The sequence below is a fragment of the Nuphar pumila genome, chromosome 14 (assembly GCF_984573655.1).
Source record: "Nuphar pumila chromosome 14, dmNupPumi1.hap1.1, whole genome shotgun sequence".
NCBI classification, from domain to species: Eukaryota; Viridiplantae; Streptophyta; class Magnoliopsida; order Nymphaeales; family Nymphaeaceae; genus Nuphar; species Nuphar pumila.
Window position 1 is genome coordinate 8,580,802 of NC_143262.1, and position 22,457 is coordinate 8,603,258.

At 37.0% G+C, this 22,457-nt stretch overlaps 1 protein-coding gene across 1 annotated transcript in view; it reads left to right on the plus strand.

Annotated features, from left to right (window-relative positions):
* The first annotated feature begins 2,356 nt into the window (after nt 1–2,356).
* LOC149816269 (uncharacterized) overlaps nt 2,357–22,457 on the plus strand; it is a 59,562-nt gene continuing 39,461 nt past the window's right edge. Inside the window, exons 1-3 of the mRNA XM_089986862.1 lie at nt 2,357–2,861; nt 5,096–5,155; nt 5,239–5,282. Of these exons, the coding sequence (XP_089842988.1) occupies nt 2,357–2,861; nt 5,096–5,155; nt 5,239–5,282 (609 nt within the window). The remainder of the gene's footprint in view (nt 2,862–5,095; nt 5,156–5,238; nt 5,283–22,457) is intronic.

Sequence of the window (22,457 nt, forward strand, 5' to 3'; positions counted from 1 at the left end):
GCTGTCTGTCTACTGTCATGGATTATATACGATTTGGTACACTTTCTTTCCTCAAGAAAAAACTTGGGAGGAAAAGGATTATACCTTGATGCCCATCATAAGGTCATCATAGCACTCTAGGCTCTAGAGAGAGAGAGAGATGTGGGGGTGAGTAGAGTGAGAAAGCCAAGAATATGTAAGCGTGTCAGAGAAACCCCAACGTATCAATCATAAAGCAATGGATTACAAAATCATTCAAAGCAGGCCCACATCTCTTCCACCTGACCAATCCCACACTTGCTTGCATTTATTGCCGTCCTTTCACAGATCTTTCCTCCTCGTCCTTTGTGTCTTCTCTCTCTCTCTCTCCTTTTTATACTTTCTTTTCTTAGTTTTAAACCCTCAACAAGTTTCGTACCATCTTTTATCTTTTAACACTGGGATGTACGTTTAGTCACACCCACTTTTGGACTACTCATTGGACATTATTTTGGCTTAGTGATAACCTTAATAATTATAATAGACCACTCGAACGACCAACTTGATATTTTCCTTCATTTTTCTTGAATACCATGCTTTTCTATGTCCCTGAACAAATATGTGAAAAAAATATAAGGCTCTCAAGATGGGAATGTGGAAACCACCCATAGAGGTAATGTTTATGGCTTTGGCAAATCCACATGCTTGGTTGGGAGCACAGTTATTCTGGCCAGATATTTAGGCTTTCCTCTATGTCGTTTGGGGTGGATTTTTCAAACTGAAAAAATACACTTTTTTTTATGACTAAGGAACCCTTACCAAGAACTAGGTCACTAGCTGTCCGCCTCTCTGCAAGGTAAAACTCCGGGTTGGGGACATGACCACCCAGGGGTTCGATCCTGGGCCTTCAGCTTGACACGGGACCCCGCTTACCACATGGTAGCCAGGAATAGGACTGGTAAATGAGCCGATCAGCTCTCTGATTTGGTAAGGCTGGTTCGAAAGCAGCTCATATAGGATATGTGAGTCAAGCACCAACAATGGCTGTTCGCCTCAGTTTGGCTATTTTATGGGCACGTTTATATGACCATAACTAATGTTTATGTATAATTTAATATCAAAAGTGCTTTTTTTAACTCAACTGGTTGAATGGCTTGCTTGTATTCAATAGGGAAAGGGTTTCATTCTAACTATGGTTAATTTAATCTTAAAGAAACAAAAAGAAAGGTCTTAACTTCAGTATTATATGAGAAAAAAGAAGTATATATCTTACAAAATGGCAAGAATGATCTATTGGATCCTAAGTATAGATTCAGGTATTGGAGGATCCGGGTATTGGATCCAGCTATTGGGTCTCATCAGAGAATCCAATGAACTACTTAGTTAGTGGATCTTTTGTGTGAAGTTAAAGTAGGGGTGGTTATTGGATAGTGGGACATGGTGATAGAGTTAGTTAGCTGGGTAGACGACAACACCAAGAGGAGGAAATTAATATTACGAACAACCCTCCTGAAGCAAGCCTCCCATTTATCACTCTCTCTCATTCGACAATTTGATCTTCATCTATCTCACTGGGCCTAACATATTTTTTGTTTCATCTCCACTTGAAAGCTTCTGCCATCACAGTAAGTTATGCTTGTTGCTTAGTATTTTTTGAATTGCTTATATATGGTGGCAGTATAGGCTTATGAGAATTTAAATTGGTATATATATGGGTGCTTCTACGGTGGTACTGTACCACCATAGCTTACGGTACAGTATATGCATGATTACTAATTTCATTTTAGACTAAGTTTCTGATTTGTAATTGATGGTTAATAAATGGAAAGAAGGGTTTTGAATAATGGCTGAAGAATCATAGCTTTCCTTATGTCAAATATTCAATATTAGAGATGACGCTAAATCTTCATATGTTTGGCTGAAAAGTAATTTAGAAATATACAAATCAATTGGCTTTGTTGTAGAAGCTCTAAAGCTGATTCATTTTTTCTTTTGTTGTTATTGTTGCCTATTTCTACCTTCATAGATGTTGAATTGATTTTATTAGGTTTGATGGTGGTTCTTATCTGTAAAGCCTCCGAGTCCCAAAAAGTCAGTTAAGCGATGCCATTTTGAACAAGTTGTATGGGAGCTCAAGCACTAGAAGCAATCAGCAGGCACCAAAAAACTCTTCTTAGACTGCAACTTGAGATTTACGTGCTAGATAAGAGCTGCCAAGATTCTGAAACATTCTCAATTGCAAAGGCCACACCTCAGCTCAATCATTTGGAAATGGTTTGGAGGCAAGAGGTGGTTGTTTGCCATTAATTGCATTATCTGGAGAGTTGTAGTTATGAGATGGAGGGATTCAATTAGAGAGGTCCTGGGCATATTGAGGAACAACCGTTTGCATGCGAAAATGTCCAAATGCCTTTTTGGCCAGCATGAAGTTAGCTACTTGGGTCACATTGTGACCAGCCATGGGATTCAAGCCGACCCGGATAAGATTCAGGCCATGGTAGACTGGCCCCTACCCCAAACCATCCAGGGACTCCAGGGATTCCTTGGCCTCACCGCCTATTATAGGCGGTTTGTGAGAGGCTACAGGCACCTTGCCCAACCACTCACCAGCCTCCTCAAAAAGGATAGTTTCCAATGGGTGAGCAAAAGCACGGAGGCTTTCGAGAAATTGAAGGTGGCCATGACACAAGCCCCGGTCCTAGCAATCCCCGGCTTTTCCAAACAATTTATGGTGGAAACGAATGCATGTGATTTTGGAGTAGGAGCGGTCCTAACCCAAGAAGGTCGTCCCATAGTGTTCATGAGCAAATCCATGCCCAATCACACCAAGGCGCTCTCTACTTACGACAAGGAGATGCTAGCCATCGATAAGCCCTACCTCCTTGGAAGAAAGTTTCTTGTGCGTACAGACCATCAGAGCTTAAAATTTCTATTAGGGCAAAGAATCACCACCCCGAACCTTCTTTGTTTCTTCTTTATGTTTTGAAGCTAGTACATGAAGTTTTTGTCTTAGCATTTACCTTTTTCATCCAATCAAAGATCTTGAATTTGATTTATGCTCTCTTAATAAATAGCAAGATTCTCTCACAAGGGTTCGCATAAGCATTTTTAGATCGTTAGTGGCGACAAATAAAATATTCAACAATTTTTTCATTAGTGAAAGATGAGAGCCTCTGTAATAACCTCAAATTTTGTAATTTATTTATTTAAATTTATTTGAAAATAACAAGTATTTTTCTAAATTTGGGCCTCAGATCCATTACCGGATCCATAAAAGAACGTGTAAATAACCCACAATGGGGTATTAAAACTATACTTATAATAGTTAAATAAATAATTAATAGTATAAAAGAAAAGAAAAGAAAAACCGAGTATTTAAGGTTGGATCCGTGTTTGGATCCAAATGGATCCAACATATGGATCTAAGATCCATAAAAATGGTCTTTATATCCATATTCATAATAAAACTAATAATATAATATATGAATAAAATTTAAATTTTTATTTATTTAATTATCCGAGGATCCAACTGATGGATCCATATGGTTGGGGGTCGGGTTACGGGCCTCGGGTCCGGACCCGAGCCGCACCCCCTGTGTAACCCTTTTTAAAGAAAGGGGCAACCCGATAAGGGTTGCCCGTTAGGTCTTCAACAAATCAAGAAAGGGGCAAGAGGTGGGGGTTACGCAGACATAACCGAAACCCCACCCATCTCGGCAAGAAGGGGGGGGGGGGGGGTTCAGCGATAAATAGGAGGTGGAAGAGGGGGTCTCACCCTCTTCCCTCATCTCCCTCGTTTCTCCCTTCCCTCATCTCTCTCTCCCTCGATCTCTCTCTCCCTCTATCGCTCTCTCTGTCGAGTTGGGTGAGAGGAGGTCGCCGGCGAGCTGCAGCAGCCCACGTCCACCATTGCCGCCCTCCAACGATCTCCCCGTCACGGCAGCAACAAGGAGCAACCCAGCCGACCGTGCCTCCAGCCTCCGATCGCCGGAAAATTTCTTAAAAAGGTATGGGTCTCTCCTTTGATTTGAATAGAAAAAGGGAGCATAGATTCACATTCTATGTAATATTCTAGTAAAGCCAGGGGAAGAGGTGAAATTTCTTGAAGTTAGGTATATTTGAGTAGGTTTTTACATATATTCATATATATGTGCGGCTGCCTATGTACAGGTATATACAGGTAGTTACATAGGTATAACAAGCAGCCGACCTAATGTGTTAACATTTTTAAATGACTTGTCAGCAAGATTTAATGCTAGGATTAAGTTAGAAATCATGTTTTCTTTTGGATTCAGATAGAATAGTGTATTAAAATGCATGTTTGGGTTATTCTTATGTGAAATAGTGACTTCAAAATTTGCATCCCATGTCCTGCTGATGGGTCTTCTAGCACCCGATTTCGGATTCCGGCTTTGTTGAGCATAATATCCCAAGAGCACGATTTCGGCCTTAGGTGTCTTGCTGTGTAGGCATATTTAAGTTGCTCATATACATTTCAGCATTCGTTTACATCAATACTCTAGTATTGCCATTGTAAGAAAAAAAAACAGAGTTAACAGAAAAAATTTTCATGCTTAGGGCCCAGGTACTCAGTCGGCTGGGCTGAGTACATGACCCAGCCCACTGGGTCGGTTGGGTGGGTCTGGCTGTGTGCTAGACCCAGTTTGGACTGGGCCACTGGTTCGATTCTTTTTAGATGTAGTGTGTTTCCTAAATTCCAGATTTCCTTCTATTACATAGAAATTATAAGTTAGTAGGTGTTTGTTCTTGATTATTTTGGGTTTTCAGAAATATCATGTTGAAGGATACTTGAATTATGTTGCTTTGTTTGAGTAAGCGTGAATCATGGATGAAACTTTGATTATACTTGTGTTCTTGTTCTAAGCATATGAATAATACTCATGCAGGAAGCATACCCATCTAGGAAAGAAATCAAAACTTTAGGTTCCTGCATGCTGAATATGCATACTACGTGAGGTTGCAGCGTGTTTCAACTTCCAGTTTTTCGCATATGTTCCTAAACATGCGCTGGCCTGCTGATAACAGGCCCCAACTCTTCTTTTGTGCTATTACTGTTAAACCAGAATTTTTTTTTTGAGTTTTCCTTTTTGTTATATTAAAACATGTACTGCTGCAGGTTTGCATCTTGAGGTCTTTTTATTTCTTTTAGCTGTCTGTAGAATTATCAGTTCCAAAGGTTTTCTAAGCTACAACATCATATAGTGTTGGGTTCAGCCAACATCATAGTAATATTGTTGAGTGTTTATTATCTATTGGCAGTCAAGCTGCAGACTGTTATAAATCCTGTCATGTCTGTTTACAAGGTAATTAAGAGGCATATGGACGCGCAAAGATTGTTAGGCATACACCCATGTAAGTTGTATGGCACAAACATTATGGGTGTTATCCTAATTTAGCTAATCATGTAAATGTTTTCGGTGGTTATCGTACAGGCTGTTTTCCAAGGCTTAAACTAAATATTTTAGGCTGAGTTAAAGTAGCTTGTGTAGGTTCAGTTCTTCTTGAAGTTTTCATATTTATGCTTACCTGATATTTAGACCTATGTGTATAAGAGCATGATGTGTTTTGTTTTCCTGCATTTCACACATTAAGCTAAAATCAAAGTATTTACTGCAAAGTTACATCTTATGCATATCGTACACTAACTTGATGGATTGACACATGCACCACCATTTGAAGGATTCACATGCTGATTAAGATGTGTAATTTCATCAAAGTGTGTATATGACATGAACATATTTATTAAAGCATGCATGGACAGGAACGCATAGGCTAAATAAAATCATACATGGGATATGAGCATGTGTATGGAAAGAAAGCATTTAATGGAAGCATGCATCTTTAACTTGGATATGTGCGAACTCATGCATGTGTTTATAAATTTATTGTTTATGCACAAAAATTTGCATACACGAATGTGCACTGAAAAGCATGTGAAAAATAATGCATGGAAGCATGCGATTGATGATTTTTGCTTATGGATTGATGGTCAATTGGATCATCAGGGGCTGGGTGAGCCTCGAGAACCAGTTGTTCTCTGATTTAGTTATTTTGATGCATTACAACAAATCAAATGTGATATTAATGTTTTACCGCACTGTTCTATGTTGTCATGGGCGGTGGCCCCGTGAAAAGCTTAGCATGCTGATGTGCAAGCTTATGTTATTAATTCTGCATGTAAATTCGCAAATGTAAAAGAAATGAATTAATAACCAGATAAATGAAAATAAAGAACAGTGTAATTCACTTTCTCCTTGATGTCCCTGCTTTAGCGTGGGAATCTTGGATATTGCGGTTTAGGGGAAACCGTGAGGATACAAAAACTCCGTGTGCGTTTTGTTGCCCCTGAACCCGATATTGAGGTTCTTCTCCTAGCCACGGTTTTAGGGAGAATCCGCCACTTTACCCGGGAGTGGTGTGTTAGTCACAGCTGTGAGTTTGTTTTGGTATACCAAGAAAGTGGCGCCAGTGGATGCTGTTTTCTCTGGTGTCCCCGACTTAGGATGTTGTTTTCCAAGGTTCCGATGGATGGTGCTGTTTCCTGATATCGGTTGAGGGCTAAGTTTGGAACCCGGTAATAAAATACAAATTGTGTGTGAAGCTATCCCGAGAACCCTACTTGACCTCGGGGATTGTACCTGTTTGGTGTATCCGTGGGCAATGATAAATTAAAAAGAGGAACTTAAGGAGTGATGCATTTAATAGGACATGCATATGGAAAAAGGAAAACTTAAATGAAAGATAATATGGGTTCATGCATTATACATAAATCATGCATATTCTTACTCTGCATTAGTTCATGCATGTTTACCTGTTCACTTGGTTGCTATACATTGATCATTGCATGATGTTGATCTTTGTTGCATTTAATTTCCTTTTTGATTAAGTTGTAATTAATGTTAATTACTTAGCGTTCCCTCATGCTTAATGTTTATTTTATTGTGCATAACTGGTTAATTTCCTTATAATTTGGTTATAGTTGTAACTTTCTAAAATATTACATGAATCTTATTTATGCTCTTTTCCTTATTTGATTCATTAGGGAAACCTGTACGCAGAATTCTTCGGATTTCTGACCCTCTTATTTTATTGGTTTTTCCCAGACACAGGTGATCAGTGAAGTCGACTCGCTTCTGAGGGACACGAGGGTCACATTTGTTTCAGACGGCTTCACTTACGGACAGCGTGACTCTATTTGTGTTTTCTTTTAGTTCTTCTTATTTCCTGCAATTTGATACTTTACTTTTGACATTAAATATGACTTTTATTGATTCATTAATAAAATAGTTCAGTTGGTTGGTTATGATTGATAAATGTAAGTTGCTTTGTGGTGTGTGGTTATCCAACTGAAATTGGAACTGTAGGGACCCCAGGTCTCTGGGAAGTTTTCTGCGACTCTTAGAAAAAAAAAATATTCCGCATTTTTCAAAGGTAGGAGTTGGGGTCGTTACAGCCTCAATGATGGTAGTGTTTTACTTTTAAAAATAGTTCTTGCCAACAATCTCCCTAGTTTCACCTTGGGAAAGTATTTTTGGGCTTATTAAATCAATTTGTTGCACTATGATGTTCTCTTTAACTTCCAAGGTGTAAAGAGACATCATTTATTTATCTACTGTTATTAATTTAAACTTTTTAGTTTTTGACAGGCATTGGCCTTTACAGTTGTAGTCAATATTATCCATTTCATGGTCATTTCTATTTGCATGTGTTGGAGCTTGTCAGTTATTTATGAGACTCCAAGTTATTTTTGACTAAATTTCTTTAACACAAGGTAATTAGGAAAATTTTCATGCTTTTTCCAAGCCATTTTACTAATTGAAATAGACACGAATAATTGTGAAGCAAGCCTAATGTGGTATAAGAATCTTCATAAAGTCTAGATTATGAATGGATGGTGCTCTGAAATGAAGTTTAATAAGGTGTTATCGCCTCTTGTTTGGATAACAAAGTTTAAAGACACGACTATCCTCAATGGAGGAACGTAAACATTTTGGTTTGCTTAAATTTTTTTCTTCTTATGTGAGTTTAGACTCTCAAACTTGGTCCAAGGTTTTTTCATTTTCTTATATTTTATATTCTTTTTAATTAGAAAAATTCAAAACACAAACAAATAAAGGCTTATTCCATTATGCATCAAGTTTTTACTCTCATTAGGGTCACTGAAGCAAAGGTATTCACATCATATCCAGCTTCAAGCTATAACAAAAGGTATGCACTTTTACGCTCTGCTTGGAAATCTTGCATTGGTATTGAAACACTATGTCCATGTGTTGCCAAAGTATGGTTATGCCAAATTATAAGTGTTGAAAATGGAGGCGCTGAAATGTAGTGTTCAGAATGCAAACTTGTGGATCTCTAAAATTTTAAAAGGGAAAACTGGGTAAATTAGAAAATGGATTTGGATTTAAAATGGATCCGGATTTTGAAAACAAAAAGAGATATGGGGTCTGCTCTTCAGGTTGTGCAATTTTCCTCATCTGCTGAGCAGGGATCAACCGTACCAAGGACTCAAAATCATTGATAACTAGGACATGGCTTGCAAGGTGGCTTGTACCTCATATGCAGGTCCTATAAAAAGGTGAGGTTGATGGCGCGGGGCACCACCAACGCTTGAAAAAGCATGAAACAAAGACAAATATATGAAATTAGAGACAATTACATTCTAAATGAATTAAATAATTAATTAAAAATAAGAAAAAGTGAACTCACCTTGAGCTTAAGTAGCCCTCCTAAGACATTGACTCAAACGAGTAACGAATTCGACAACACCTCTGCAGGGCATGAGCTCCGGGAGGTTCATATCCAGTAGAATGGATCTTATGATAGGTTATCTAGACTTAGATTTGGCAGGTAGGTTCGATAGAATGATGACACTCAGATTGGGTTAGGCTCTCAATACGACATGACTTTCTTACTCTGGTTTTAGGTTGGACTAAAGGGGTGAATCCATATTTATAGATTTTGAGATGGGTATGGATTTTAATCCTATTAATTTGATATTCAAAACTTCAATTCCAACTATTTTACAGTAACTTGAATATGATTCAATAGAAATGTTGCATGGCACAATCTTATTGGTTGATGTCTGCAAGGCCAATTCCTATTGGCTAGAGTTACCTTGCTTAGAGGCTAAGGTTTTTTTAAGATCATGATGAGTTTCTAGGATTCTTGAATGACGTTTAGGTTCATTAAATGGTTTTTAGAGGCTTTCTAGGATAGAAATGACTTATCTTTAAGAGAAAGAGGAAAGATTCTAGGGATTTTTAGGAAGATAAGGATTTAAGGTCATAGATGAGGCTTCTAGAGTTTTCCTATAGATTTGATATAGGAATTTCAGATCTCCACATTTCAAATTGGGTCGTACTTTGGATCCATTATAACAGGCTAATTTGTTTTGACTATAACTCTCTATTTGAGTATCAGATTGAGACACAGTTTGATACGTTGAAAAGCTAACATTCTCTACTTTAATTCATCTTTTAAGTTCAAACAAAATTTTATAGTTTTTGTTGTAAAAAATGCACTCAAAGTGGAGTCTACCTAAAAACAAAAATTTGGTCAAACAAGTCATCTTGTTTTTTTTGTAACTCTTTACTCTAATGTTGGATCGATTTGATTTGTGTCTCACTTAAAAGCTAAGACTCTCTAGTTTAATTTATCTTTTGGTTAATGCCCTTAAAGATGTTGTTTTAAAGGTCAAGAATGACCTTGAACCTAATTTTGACTTAAAAAAAACCTGAAACACCTTGTTTTCAAAGGGGGCTTTTCCAAAAAACTAATTGGTCAAAATTGGGGTGTCTACAGATGCTCCTCTTTGTTATCGAGCATGTGAAGCTCGGTCAATAACAAATAAACAAACACACTTATTTTGAAATACAAATGATTGACTCTAACACTAGGCTTTCCAAAAAAAATTTGTGAAAAGATAATGATATGACAAAAAAATATGCTCTTTTTAGCTAAAGACATGTACATAGCTTTACATGAGGGTCTCTCTATGATGCCTTTCTATATCGGTAGAGAGATCTTAGCCCTATGACCTTAAGTTGAAGTCTAAACTAATACCTTGTTTCACACGAGGGCTTTCCCTTGAACTCAGTCTGGTGAACAAGAAGTCTTTGTTGGGCGAGGTCATAAAAAAGATGAAACAAGTACCTTGTCGTGTAAGATTGCACAGAAGATGGATGACAAGTTTTTAAAAAGATATAGACTTTTTAAAAAGATAAAGACAAAAACAAATTTTTATAACAAAGACATTAGGATACGACAAGGACACTTTTGGCCCAGACACGCTTGGAGATAAAGGTGGTTATGCACTTGTCAAATGGGTATCAAATTTCTCTATCAATCTGTTTTACAAACTATGGTCCTAATGTTCATCTATCTATAGGATGATGCTAAGATAGGATTGGCTAGACATTTTAATGGTACAACTTGGTTCCTGATAACTATGTTAGTTGCAAGAAAAACATGTTAGTAACATACAAGAAATTCAAGCAAATACTCATAAAATAATGCATAAAAATGCATATAGAGAAATACATTAAGAATACATGTATGTACGAAATATGCATAAAAACATAAAATATTCATGAGATATGCACAAAAGATGAATTCATAGAATCACATGATTTTGAAATGCTAGTATGAAAATCTTAGGATAATGATATAAAAGATCATGCCTTTGACTTTGACCTTTTATTTTTGTATAAACTCTTTTTTGTTTTTTGAAAAAGACTCAAAACTCTTTATGAAATACTAACACTTCGTTTTGAAATCATTGAAAAAAAAGGAAGCTCTAACAAGCAAAATTTTTCTTACAGAAACTAGGGCACAACAGGATGGGGAGTTTCGATGAACATGAAGGGGTGCGAGAACTACTCGTTTGGTGAGACAAGAAATGTAGGAGAGAACGACGAAGAACTCGAGCAGTAGATAGACCAGGATTTTGAATTTTCATGATGATGATGGGAAAATTTGATATGACATGATTATGATACTGTTATGTTTCTGACCCTTTTACTTGACTCATGAATGCATGAATGAGAGAATAAATGCTATGTGATTTTGTGACATGTGAATGAGATATCAAGAGATGAATGAGAGACATACAGACTTGTGTGCATTCATGATTTTGGTATGACATTCAATGTTTATGACCCTTTTACTTGACTCATGAATGCATAAATGAAAGAATAAATGCTATGTGATTTTGTGACATGTGAATGAAATATTAAGAAATGAATGAGCGACATGCAAACTTGGATGAATGATCTTTCAAAAACTCGTTAGACCTTAAGATTTTTTTAAATACGTGACTTATGTGAGCTCAAGTATGCCCCGATTATCTTAGTTCAATCCACTTCTATTTAGATTGACTTTTGAAACTTGGTTATTTCAACTTTTTACCTTCTTTCAAGATTATCCCAGGTTGAAAAAACTGGCTTGACATTGACCATCACCCTCCTTATTGGATTCTAATAGTGATGAAAAGACAACTACTCATAGACACTCAAAGTTAGATATCCATAGTTATAGACTACTATATTAGGTCTTACAGAGATTTTTCATGCCCCAAGAAAATATAAAAGATTGAAGACACCCTATGTCTGTTCACCTTGTCATGGCTTTCCCCAACTAATAACCTCCTCATTTTCTCACTTTCACACTTTTTTTCACACATGACCCCTTTTAATTTTTTCTGTTTTTTATGTGTGTGGCTGTTTTGGCTCTTTTCACCTCTCGATCATTGCCACATAAACCTACAATCGGTGATATCTAGCGTAGGGGTACAACAAGGCATTTTCTCACTTTTTTACATATTTGGCCCTTTTTACTTTGTTTTTTGGTTTAGCTATTGGTGGAGTCCACCTAAGGATAGTGATTAGAGATCCCCTAGGATTGACCAAAGTAAATTGAGAAGCAAGTTCAAACAAAAAGTAACTTAAGCTCATAGAGTTGGTTATTTAATGAAGTTCTATATAGTCTTACATTATTGACTCAAGATCACATCGAGCTATGACTCTCCATGATTCACTTCTAGAAATCTTTAGTTAAGATATAATCATTTGAGCAACTCTATTTCATCACCAATCTTTCTTTCTTAGGATAACCTTCCATTGGGATTCTGATGCCCACAACTTTATTTCTAACCAATCTTTCTAAAAGACACATTTTCAAAAGACAAGAGTAGGGATGGCAGTGGACCGGGGGAAAGCGGGGCCTCGCCCCGCCTTGCCTCGCCCTGTTTGGACCAGGGATGAAGGGTATGAAACGGGGATGGAGGCGGGGACGAAGGTTAAAATCCATCCTGTCCGGGGGTGGAGGCGGAGATGGACGTGCACTTTTCCCCGCCCCGCCCCATCCCCGCCTCATCCCCGCCCCGACCACTTTTCCCCGCAATATCCCCGCCCTGTCCCGCCTCATCCCCGTTTGAACCAGGGATGGAGAACATGAAACGGGGATGAAGGCGGGGGTGGAGGATAAAATCCATCCCTGCCAGGGAGGCGGGGTGGGGGTGGAGGATAAAATCTTGAGGCTGGGCGGGGGTGGAGACCATGTCCCCCGCCCCGCCCCGCCCCACTGCCATCCCTAGACAAGAGGGGTTTTTTGCAAATTTTTAAAAAGATCCAATCCAATGGTACAACTTTTTCAAATACATAGCATTGATTGGATCAACAATTCAACTCTATCAAAACTTATTAGCTGGTGTGAACTCTCAGGTAAGACTTGCTCGACAATGTATAGTCCTTCCTAATTAGGATGCCACTTTTCAAAAGGTACATGCCCACATAGTGAATGAATCACAAGACCAGATCATCAACTTGAAGTGAGCACTTGTTCACATGCCAAACATAGTATCGCATAATGAAATTGTTATTAGTCTTAACGTCTCACAAGAGTAGAATTGTTATTCTGTGTTACAAGGATATGTGTATAATTTATTATATTTTATGTAAGACGTATGTGTGGCATATCTTGTAATTTATTTTATTATTTTGTACCTTATTGTATTTGGCCCTATTAGGGCAACACTATAAATACAATATTGTTAGGTTTCACCCCTCACCTAAGGAAGTAATCAAGGGCCAACTATTTTTATTCTCTTTATCTTTTCTCTCTTCCCTCTTCTTCCTTTGATATGTTTGGGCTGGACTTTCCTGGTATCAGAGCCATGAATCTGTGTGATATGCTAATTTTCATTGTTGGTATACAGTATAATTTCCCTGTCATCTTCACACCTTTTATCATTTAATTCACCACTTATTCTCTTTCTTGTTTCTTGGATGTTTTCTTTGCCTCCCAATATATTTCTTCTCAAAATATTTTTTTCTTTCCAAGATCCCTTTCTTCTTGCATTATTTTCTTTTATCTCAATTTGTGTGCCCTTCTTTATTTATGTGAATCATTTCTTTATTGGATATCGTGTCATATTATTGGATCTTTATTTTTGGATTTGATTTCTATCAGTTTCGTTATAATATCATAGATCTGAACATCGACAGATCTATATTATTTTGAATTTCTTTTTTTCTATCTGTTACCCTATTTCTTGTTCTTGGTATTTATTATCTTGATCATCGTCAGTAGTCATGTGACTGAAACTTTATCAACTTGCATCAAGTCTGAATTTGGTTTTAGTTCAACCTAGACACCATTGGGAGGGTCTGACCAACCCAAGTGATCGACAGTTGTTCTTGGATCGTCTCTACCTTGCTTGCAGGGGCCTATGTCTATCAGGCTGATCATGATTTCTTCTTACGATACTATATCTTCAGTTCCTATGTCCCAAAATTTTTTTTCCCAAAGTGGCCATCAAATTAACCTCCAATTAAATAGTTTTGAAAGGCGTAGTTTTGCCCTATATTCGACATGTGAAGATGACATGTTACATTGATGGATCCATGAAAGCACCTCTCAAACTCATCACCATAAAAGAGATTGATGGAGAAAATAAGAAAAAAAAGGTGGCCAAGCAAAACCTAGCATATGATGATTGGTTATCTAGGGATTAAGGTCTCTTGGCGTGGATCAATTCAACACTTTCAGAAGACATTTTGACTTAGGTTGTTGATTTACCCACAACTCAACCAGTCTGGGATGAGTTAAAGAATTGTTATGCTCAACACTCCCAAGCAAATACCTTCTATCTTAAAAGGGAGTTGATTGAGTGTAAGAAGGGGAAATGACTGCATCAAAAATTTTATCCAAGATAAAGAATTTGTGTGATCAACTTGAAATGATTCAACACCCAGTTAATGATGCTGATAAGGTTTTATATGTTTTACATGGTCTTGGTGAAGAATATGAATCCTTTGTAATTGTTATTACTACAACCTAACCTTGACCATTTTTTTTTTATCTTTGTCCTATGTTAATGCATCATGAAACCATGTTTTCAAGCAAGCACAAAGCTGCCAACAATTCAGATCAAACTCCCAACCATAATGTGTTGCTTGCTACCAATAATAATATCAACCAAGGAGGAAGAGGCAGAAGATGTCATGGTGCAGACCGATTCAACAACTATGATTGTGGTTGCGATAGAGGAAGGTACAATAATTATAATAACTATTTTGGCTGCAGGAATTTTTAGCAGAATCAGGGTCATGAAATTCTTCCCACACCATACCAAAATTTTAACAATAATAATGTCAACTACATAAATAATTCTGGTTATGGGAACAATTATGGACCAATGAGTTGTTATATATGTGGAGCTTGAAATCATTTGGTTGATTATTATCATGAAAAAGGTAATGGTAGAAATCTAGCCAACAATATGAGAAATTATAATTCTAACTATCAAGGGGAAAATATTTTCCATAATGAAGATGTTAGCAACATCAACAATCTGGCTCAATCATTTAAAAATATGTCAATGAATTCTTCTTCTAAATCACAAGCCTGGTTCATGGATAGTAGAGCAACAAATCATGTCTCCAGTAAGCCAGGTATTTTTTTTCTATTGTCCCTTATTATGATAAAGGAGTCATTGTCATCAGAAATGGGATATGTTAGCCTATTACCCATATTGGATGTGTTAGAATTGATTCTCCCAATGAAAGCTTGGTTCTTAAGGGTGTCTTTCTTGTTCCTAGTTTAAAAAAGAATCCCATACATGTTTCTCAATTGGGTGATGATATGAATATTAATTGTGTTTTCACTCCTCATTATATTTTTTTTAAAGGATTTGTAGAAGACAATGTTCGTTCGAGGAAACCATCATGGAGAATTATACATGACACCCAGTCTTTCTTCTAGGAGGTTTCCTTCTTATGTCACCAGTTGTCGTTATCTTGTGAGTCATAGTAAAGATGTCTATTTGTGGCATCATCGTTTCAGGCATTGTCAGTCGAATCCATAAATAAGTTGTGTAAACAGGGGTTTTTGTCTAATATTGGTGTTGGTTCTGGTGCTTTGATGTGTTATGGTTGTCAGTTGGAGAGACATGTCACTTTCTTTTGATTTTAGTAATAAAAGAGCTTCCTCCATTCTTGATATTATTCATACTGAAGTTTGAGGCCCGTTGCCCACTTCTTCTTCTTCTGGTATTTGTTGATGACTTTTTCAAATACACGGTAAGTTTAAAGTGTTTGATAAGTTTAGGGAATTCAAATCTTATGTCAAAAACCATTTTCATAGGCATATCAGTAATCTTTATTGTGATGGAGGAAAAAAATTTGCATTCAATGTGTTCACATAGTTTCTTAGGGACAATGGAATAGAGATAATTTTTCTGTTCAGACACTTCACAGCAAAATGGAGTGACTGAACGAAAACACAGACATATCACAAAAGTAGGCCTCACGTTGTTATTTACTAGTGGTGTGACAAAAATATTATGGATTGAAGCCTTTCATACAACCACTTCTTTGATAAATAGGCCGCTAGAAGAAGCTATTGATTACAAAACTCTTTACAAAATCTTTTTCTTGTCCAAATACTCCACAACAAAATGGAGTGGTTGAACGAAACATCATGAAAGTGGGCCTCACATTGTTATTTACTAGTTGTGTGCCAAAAATATTTTGGACAAAATCCTTTCATACAACCACTTATTTGATAAATAGGCTGCCAACAAAAGGCATTGATTACAAAATTCTTTGGGGTGTAAAGTAGTTTACTCTGCATTAAGGAGTTTTGGTTGTGTGTGTTACATGCACATAGATCAGTCCCATTGAAAGAAGTTGGGTCCGAAATCAGAATTGTGAATGTTTGTCAAATACTCATCTAAGTATAGAGGTTACAAATGTCTCTTTGAAAAGGAGACATATTTATATATTTTGTCATGTTACATTTGATGAATCAAAGTGTTACATGGATCTCTTAAATATCAATGTTACATCCAATTCCATGAATGATCATTTTGCACACTGAGAGCCATTCTTCATATTTCAGGCTCAAAAAATAGATGTGACAACCAATAAAGTTCATGATCAGTCTTTTATAGGTGATAAATTTCAACAATTCATTGACCGACATAAAGAGAAAGAGCAACCTGAGAACAATTATTCAATTTAGCATCCATCTACAAGTAACCACAATAGTAAAGTACAACTACAAAAGGAGGTTATAGTTTATAGAAGAAGAAAAGATAATTCAGCCAAAAATGAGTCCACACAATAATATCAAAATGAAAGTATGACAATAGCAAAAATTACATCAAATGCCTCCCAACCCAATCAGGTTGATAAAGTAAGATCGACTAGAGCTAAACATCCCATTGAAAGATTTATATCTTATAAAGCTTTCTCGTCAAAATTTTAAGCCTTTATAAATCAAGTTTATAAGGTGAAACCAACACTTATGTTGAAGCAATAAAAGACAACAGGTAGATAGAAGCAATGAAGAAAAAAATAGAGGCCATGTGACAAAATAAGACCTGGTTGGTTGTCCCAAGGCCAAAGGATAAGAATGTTGTAGTCTGCAAATGGGCGAAGAGAGAAGTCAACCCTTCAGAGGTTTTTGATAAATTTGACAAGGTTTTGACATTTTCATCTTCTAAATTGGATTCACATTTTGACTTATAATTTGAACGATTGGCTACCATAATATGGATGTTTTTTTCCTAGATAAAGTTGGGAAGAGACTTTCAATAACTGACTTCTTTTTTATTTGCCTAGGTTGGACCTTGTAACTTCACTGTAATCTTGCAAACCTTGGTCATGCTTGCCTAAACCCTTGAATGACTTATACCACTTCCTTAGGATCATGGACCATCCTTTAACAAACTTTGCAAAGAAGGGATATTTGTATTAACCTCTGAGGTCTGAGTTATCAATGTGACCTACCAACTTGTTAAATTAAGGCATCTTAGAGCAGTCCACAACTGTCAATGTAAATTGGTTCCCAAAGGTTGATACAAAGGGTATGTCGGGTAACTTGCCAGACCTATGGATTATGTGTTGTGCTAGCCTAATGGTTGGATCATTTTCAAAGATAATAATTATTTGATCACTCCATGGGATTTTGACACATTTATGATACATTGATGAGACAACTTTTAGATCATGGATTCAAAGTCTCCCTAATAGCAGGTTATAAGAGGGTGGAATATCGACTACAGAGAGTAGAGTTTTATGGTCTATGGGTCTGATTCCTATGTCTAGAATAATGGTTTTTAGGTTCATGGTCATATTCTCATCATACCTACTGATTTAGACTCTATGGTTTCCTAATTAAGATCAGGTTATGCTTAACTTTTTTTAGACAATGTGAAGACATATGTTCAAACCTCCTCCACCATCTACTAGGAAATTGAGAATGAAAAACCTTTTGATTTGAATGATAATATGAGGAGCTTTGGTATAGGAAAAGAGAGGTCTAGGGATATCATCTTTTGAAAAGGTGATCGACATTTTGGTCATGACTTGGGATACCAATGCAGCTAGACCATTTGGTTTTGTAGACAGTGGGGCTCTGCCTTTATTGAGAATTTTTTTGCCAACTTGTTTGTACTTTGTTGGCACTTTGATTAATTCCAAGATGAAAATAAAAGCTATGAGCTTAGCTAAATGAGCCTTCTTCCTTTGATTTTTGCCAGCTAGAGTGGTTGACACTTCTTCTTTTGAATTTTGCAGTGTATGGCACTATTTGATGTGGCAAGAGGGGAATGCTCTTTCTGAGATATTCTAATTGGTATATCCATTTAGACCACATGAGGTGATCGATACACAGAGATGACATGCAGTTAGAAGACAAAGATAGAGATGAAAGCACTTTTTGACTGGAAGACTCTTGACTGTCTATTTTGGGAGCGTGTGATATACTCTCGATTGACTGATCAAGGCAAATGATGTTGACCTATTGTAGTTGGCTAGACACACCTTCATTGGGCCTGGGCCATATCTTGACAATGGGCACCTTAGCCTAGCTTGGAATGACCACAAATTGTTGTTTGTCTTGCGAATCTACATAAACTACTGGTAAAACTATCACATTTGACTTTTTGGCTTGAGAAAGAATCTACTAACAATGATTACCTGGTCCTTCCATTATCTCAACATTGTTGGATTGATAGGGAGGGAACATGTTAGTGTAAATACCAATGTCATGATTTTCAGACTGACTTTTTTTTCCTATGAGATCGAGATCTCCTTTTTGAAGGTAATCTGGAATGATGTGATGGAGAATAATGCATTGTTCAATATCATGACCCACAGTTTGATGAAATTTACAAAACTTAGTGGGATCCTTACCTTTGACTAGATGAGGATTAGGGACCTCAGGGAGCTTAATCATTTTGGCTTGCAAGAAGAACTCAAGGACTTCTGTCAAAGATTGCCTAAACTTGACAAACTTCTTATCTTGAGTTCAGTTTTGGTTTCAATTGGAACTGGGTTGCCCTTGCTTTTGGAATTCTAGGGTCTATTGATTCATAGGACTTTGAATAATTGGTCTTTGTTATTCCTAATTCTAAGATGTGTATGATTGCCTTTAACCTCAGTTTGACACTCTTGAGCTCACAGTGTTGACTTAGTTCTTGGGATCATACTTCTTGGAGCTTGAGTCATTGCTTCCCCAGTTTTTATGACCATCCTTTCATGTATTCCTCTTTTCAAATTAGATTTCATCTAGGTGGTTGTATATATATACTAACATTAAACTAGTTGATTTAACTTTATAAAAATAACTAAAATACCCTTAAAAGAATGATACTTCTGAAAATGCATTGCTACTTTTTGGGCATTACAAGTCTTTTGAACTTGAAGGAAATTGAAAACTCAAACACCTTTTCAAAAAAAGTAACTTTATGAATCCATCAAATTTTGTCTTTTTTACCTCAAAAAGTAACCATATATTTTTTAAATAATACCACTGTTTAAGGGCATTTTTGTTATTTTAATATGGTTGAACTCATCTAATGTTAAACATAATTAGTTTAATATTAGATTAACTATATATATGTCATATTTTGAGCCCTAAAACACTCCAACCAGGACCTTTCTATCCATCTGGCCCTCGAAAAACTAGACTCGGATGTCTCTTTTTAACACCTAAACATGATTTGGGTTTGGAGTTGGACATATCCACTGGGACTACGTGTGGCCTTTTTTTTAATTGGCACCTTGGTATTCGCCCATATGGGGAGCTGCCAAGAAAAACAGCAAAAAAAAAAAAAGAATACTCACAGGATTTTATATATATGAGGAATGTGGTACGGTCTTATGGAGGAGGAGTCGAGTCAAACGCAAACCAGAGAAGAAAAATGCAAAATGAATGATAGAGTAATCATCATTAAATAATTTGTCTCCAGGGACATGTCTGTCACCTATAATAAATTATGCCTGCGACTTCTGTCTCTTCCATTTAATTCTCTCCCCCTCTCATTTTTCACTCTGGGGATAATTCCAAGGACCCCGTTTTGTTTTGCGGATAGAAGCCACGTTAACTAATACATACCTTTTTATTACTGTAGGTACTCTATGTTTCAGTCAAAATCTTTTTACTTTTTCTACCTTTCTTTTACTGTGGTTGGAATCTTCTAGCATTTATCTTGAGGGAATAAATTACTGCCCTTCTCATTCTCCCATACTGAGTTCACGTTGGTTCCATAGGGTTAAGAGATGGCTCCCCTTCTGTTGCATTCAATTACTAGTAATGTACTAATTAATGTTGCACCCATATTGACATAATGATAATTATCTTTAAAGACACTAGTTGAAAGGTCTTATGTATCCTTGGTAACTTTGGACTTGGTCTTTCATATCCATAATGCATAGAATGAAAAATGCTTAGTCTTATCCTCTCTTTTTTTCAATAGAAGATCCAACGCTATGGCTTGGATTATAGGCCCAGAGATGTCAGGACCGTGGACAAGTTGGTGTCCATAATGTGAACCACCACCGGGTACTCCCACCAACCCACCAGGAATAGCAAGATAATGCACGTAGCTGCCATTTTGAAGAAGTTTAGTGCTAAATGCGGATGAATTGATGGAGTCCCTATTTTATTGGAGAAGTGTATGAGTCTTGGATAATGACATGATTCAATCATGTAGCACTTGATGATCAAAGAATTGGAATTCTTAAAGTTTGGTTTGGCTAGTCTTGAGTTTGACACAACTTAGTCTCCACAATGTGAGCTTATTTGAATTCCATTGTGTCCAAGCCAGGATAATTCTCTTATGGCTTGCTTGCAACCTGTCATAGGCACACACCATTTTCATCCTCAAGTCTAGTGACACGGCATGACACAGTGGTGCAGGAGAGGAGCAGAAGAACTGGGTCCATAATGATCCATTTGAATCCATTTGCAATTTAGATTTTTGTTTGTTATTTTGGTTCTTTTTGTATTTGAATCATTGTCTCTTATTCACATTTTTAGGATATGTTTCATCTTTATAGAAGGTTATCTTAACAGGTAATTTGTTTATTTATAACTAAAAAATCTTGTTTAAAAGGAAGAGAGACTAAATGTCAAATCAGAGTTTGAGATGGGATCATTCTAGTTTATTTGAATTATTTTGTTATTTTCAGTTTTTTCTTGTTTTCTTATATAAAGCTAGATATTTTTAGACAATTATAGTGTTTGGTAGTTGGTAGGCTGGTTAGTGTTAAAGAGAAAGGAAGTCTGAGTACACCATCAGATCAGATCAAAGACTCGCAACAATATAACAAGGTTTCCCATTCCAAACATGCAAGTGAAGGACATATGGAAGTTTCAGTGGTTACCAAAACAAATCAGAAAAGCAGGCTATAGCAGGACTCCTACAGTCTTATCTCATGTAAGGAAGAATCTAGAAGATATGCTCAGCTAAGGAGAAAGCCTAATCTCTAATAAATCAAAATGTATTCTTGCCATTATCAAAATCGTGTAAATACCTTATCTAGAGTGATGTATTTGCATCCAACATATAAATGAATTAAGGGAAGGTTTAGTACAACAAGAGAGCTATCGTGGACATAGGTCAAATCGACCAAACCATGTTAAAACTTTTTGTGTGTGGCTCTTCAATTTTATGTCATAAATATATGTTGAATGATAATTTTGCATGTTCCCTCAATTACAAAAAATCTTTTATCAGTATGTGCTCCCATATCCAAACCTACAATGATCAATATATGGATTAATACACAAATTAGTATATAAAGATAACAAAATCATGTTTTCATATGAATCAAATGAAATCAATGAATTAATATTTGTATTTTTAACAAAATCAACATGCCGACGAAATTGTTTCTATCATTCTTCACTTGACTCAAATTTGCATACACAATAAGAAAAATGCTAATTAGCGATGGAACTTTGCGATGGATTTTTTTCGTCGCAACGTTTCGATGGATTAGCGAGAGCAAACCATCTGTCGCTAATTGCGTAAATATTTACAAAATTAGCGATGAAAAATATTTTGTCGCCAAATCCATCGCTAAGTAGCGACAGATTAAAGATCAAAGTTTTATGTCGCAAAACCCGGCGCACTTAGCGACGGATATAGCGATGGATTGTTTTTCGTTGCTAGTTAGTGACAGCGTTTATGACATAAACAATTCGTCGCCCCTCCGTCGCTAAATGTCAATGTAAAACACCCTAGGGCATGAATTCATTTTTTTTTTTTTGCTCTCACCCGTCTCTCTCTCTCTCTCTCTCTCTCTCTCTCTCTCTCTCTCTCTCTCTCTCTCTCTCTCTCTCTCTCTCTCTCTCTCTCACGCGCGCGCACGCGCGTCACTCTCCGCCGACCGCCTCTCCTTCTCTATGGCTACCACCCCCTCCCTCTCTCCGTCGAAACGCTAGGCTGCCAGTGAATCGGCGACCCCCGACGAAGGTCACCCCCCTGTTCGGAGGACGACCCAGGACGGAAACCCCAGCAAAGGTAAGGGTTAGCATATTTTTTTTTTGTTTTCGTCGGGGTTTCTCCCTCCACCGGTGATTGATCATGGTTGTCGGTCACCAACTTGGGCAGTTGGCCCTGACAGTCGGTCGATAGTGACGACGACCGCCGTCAGCCACCACCGGCTTCCCAGCGAAAGCAA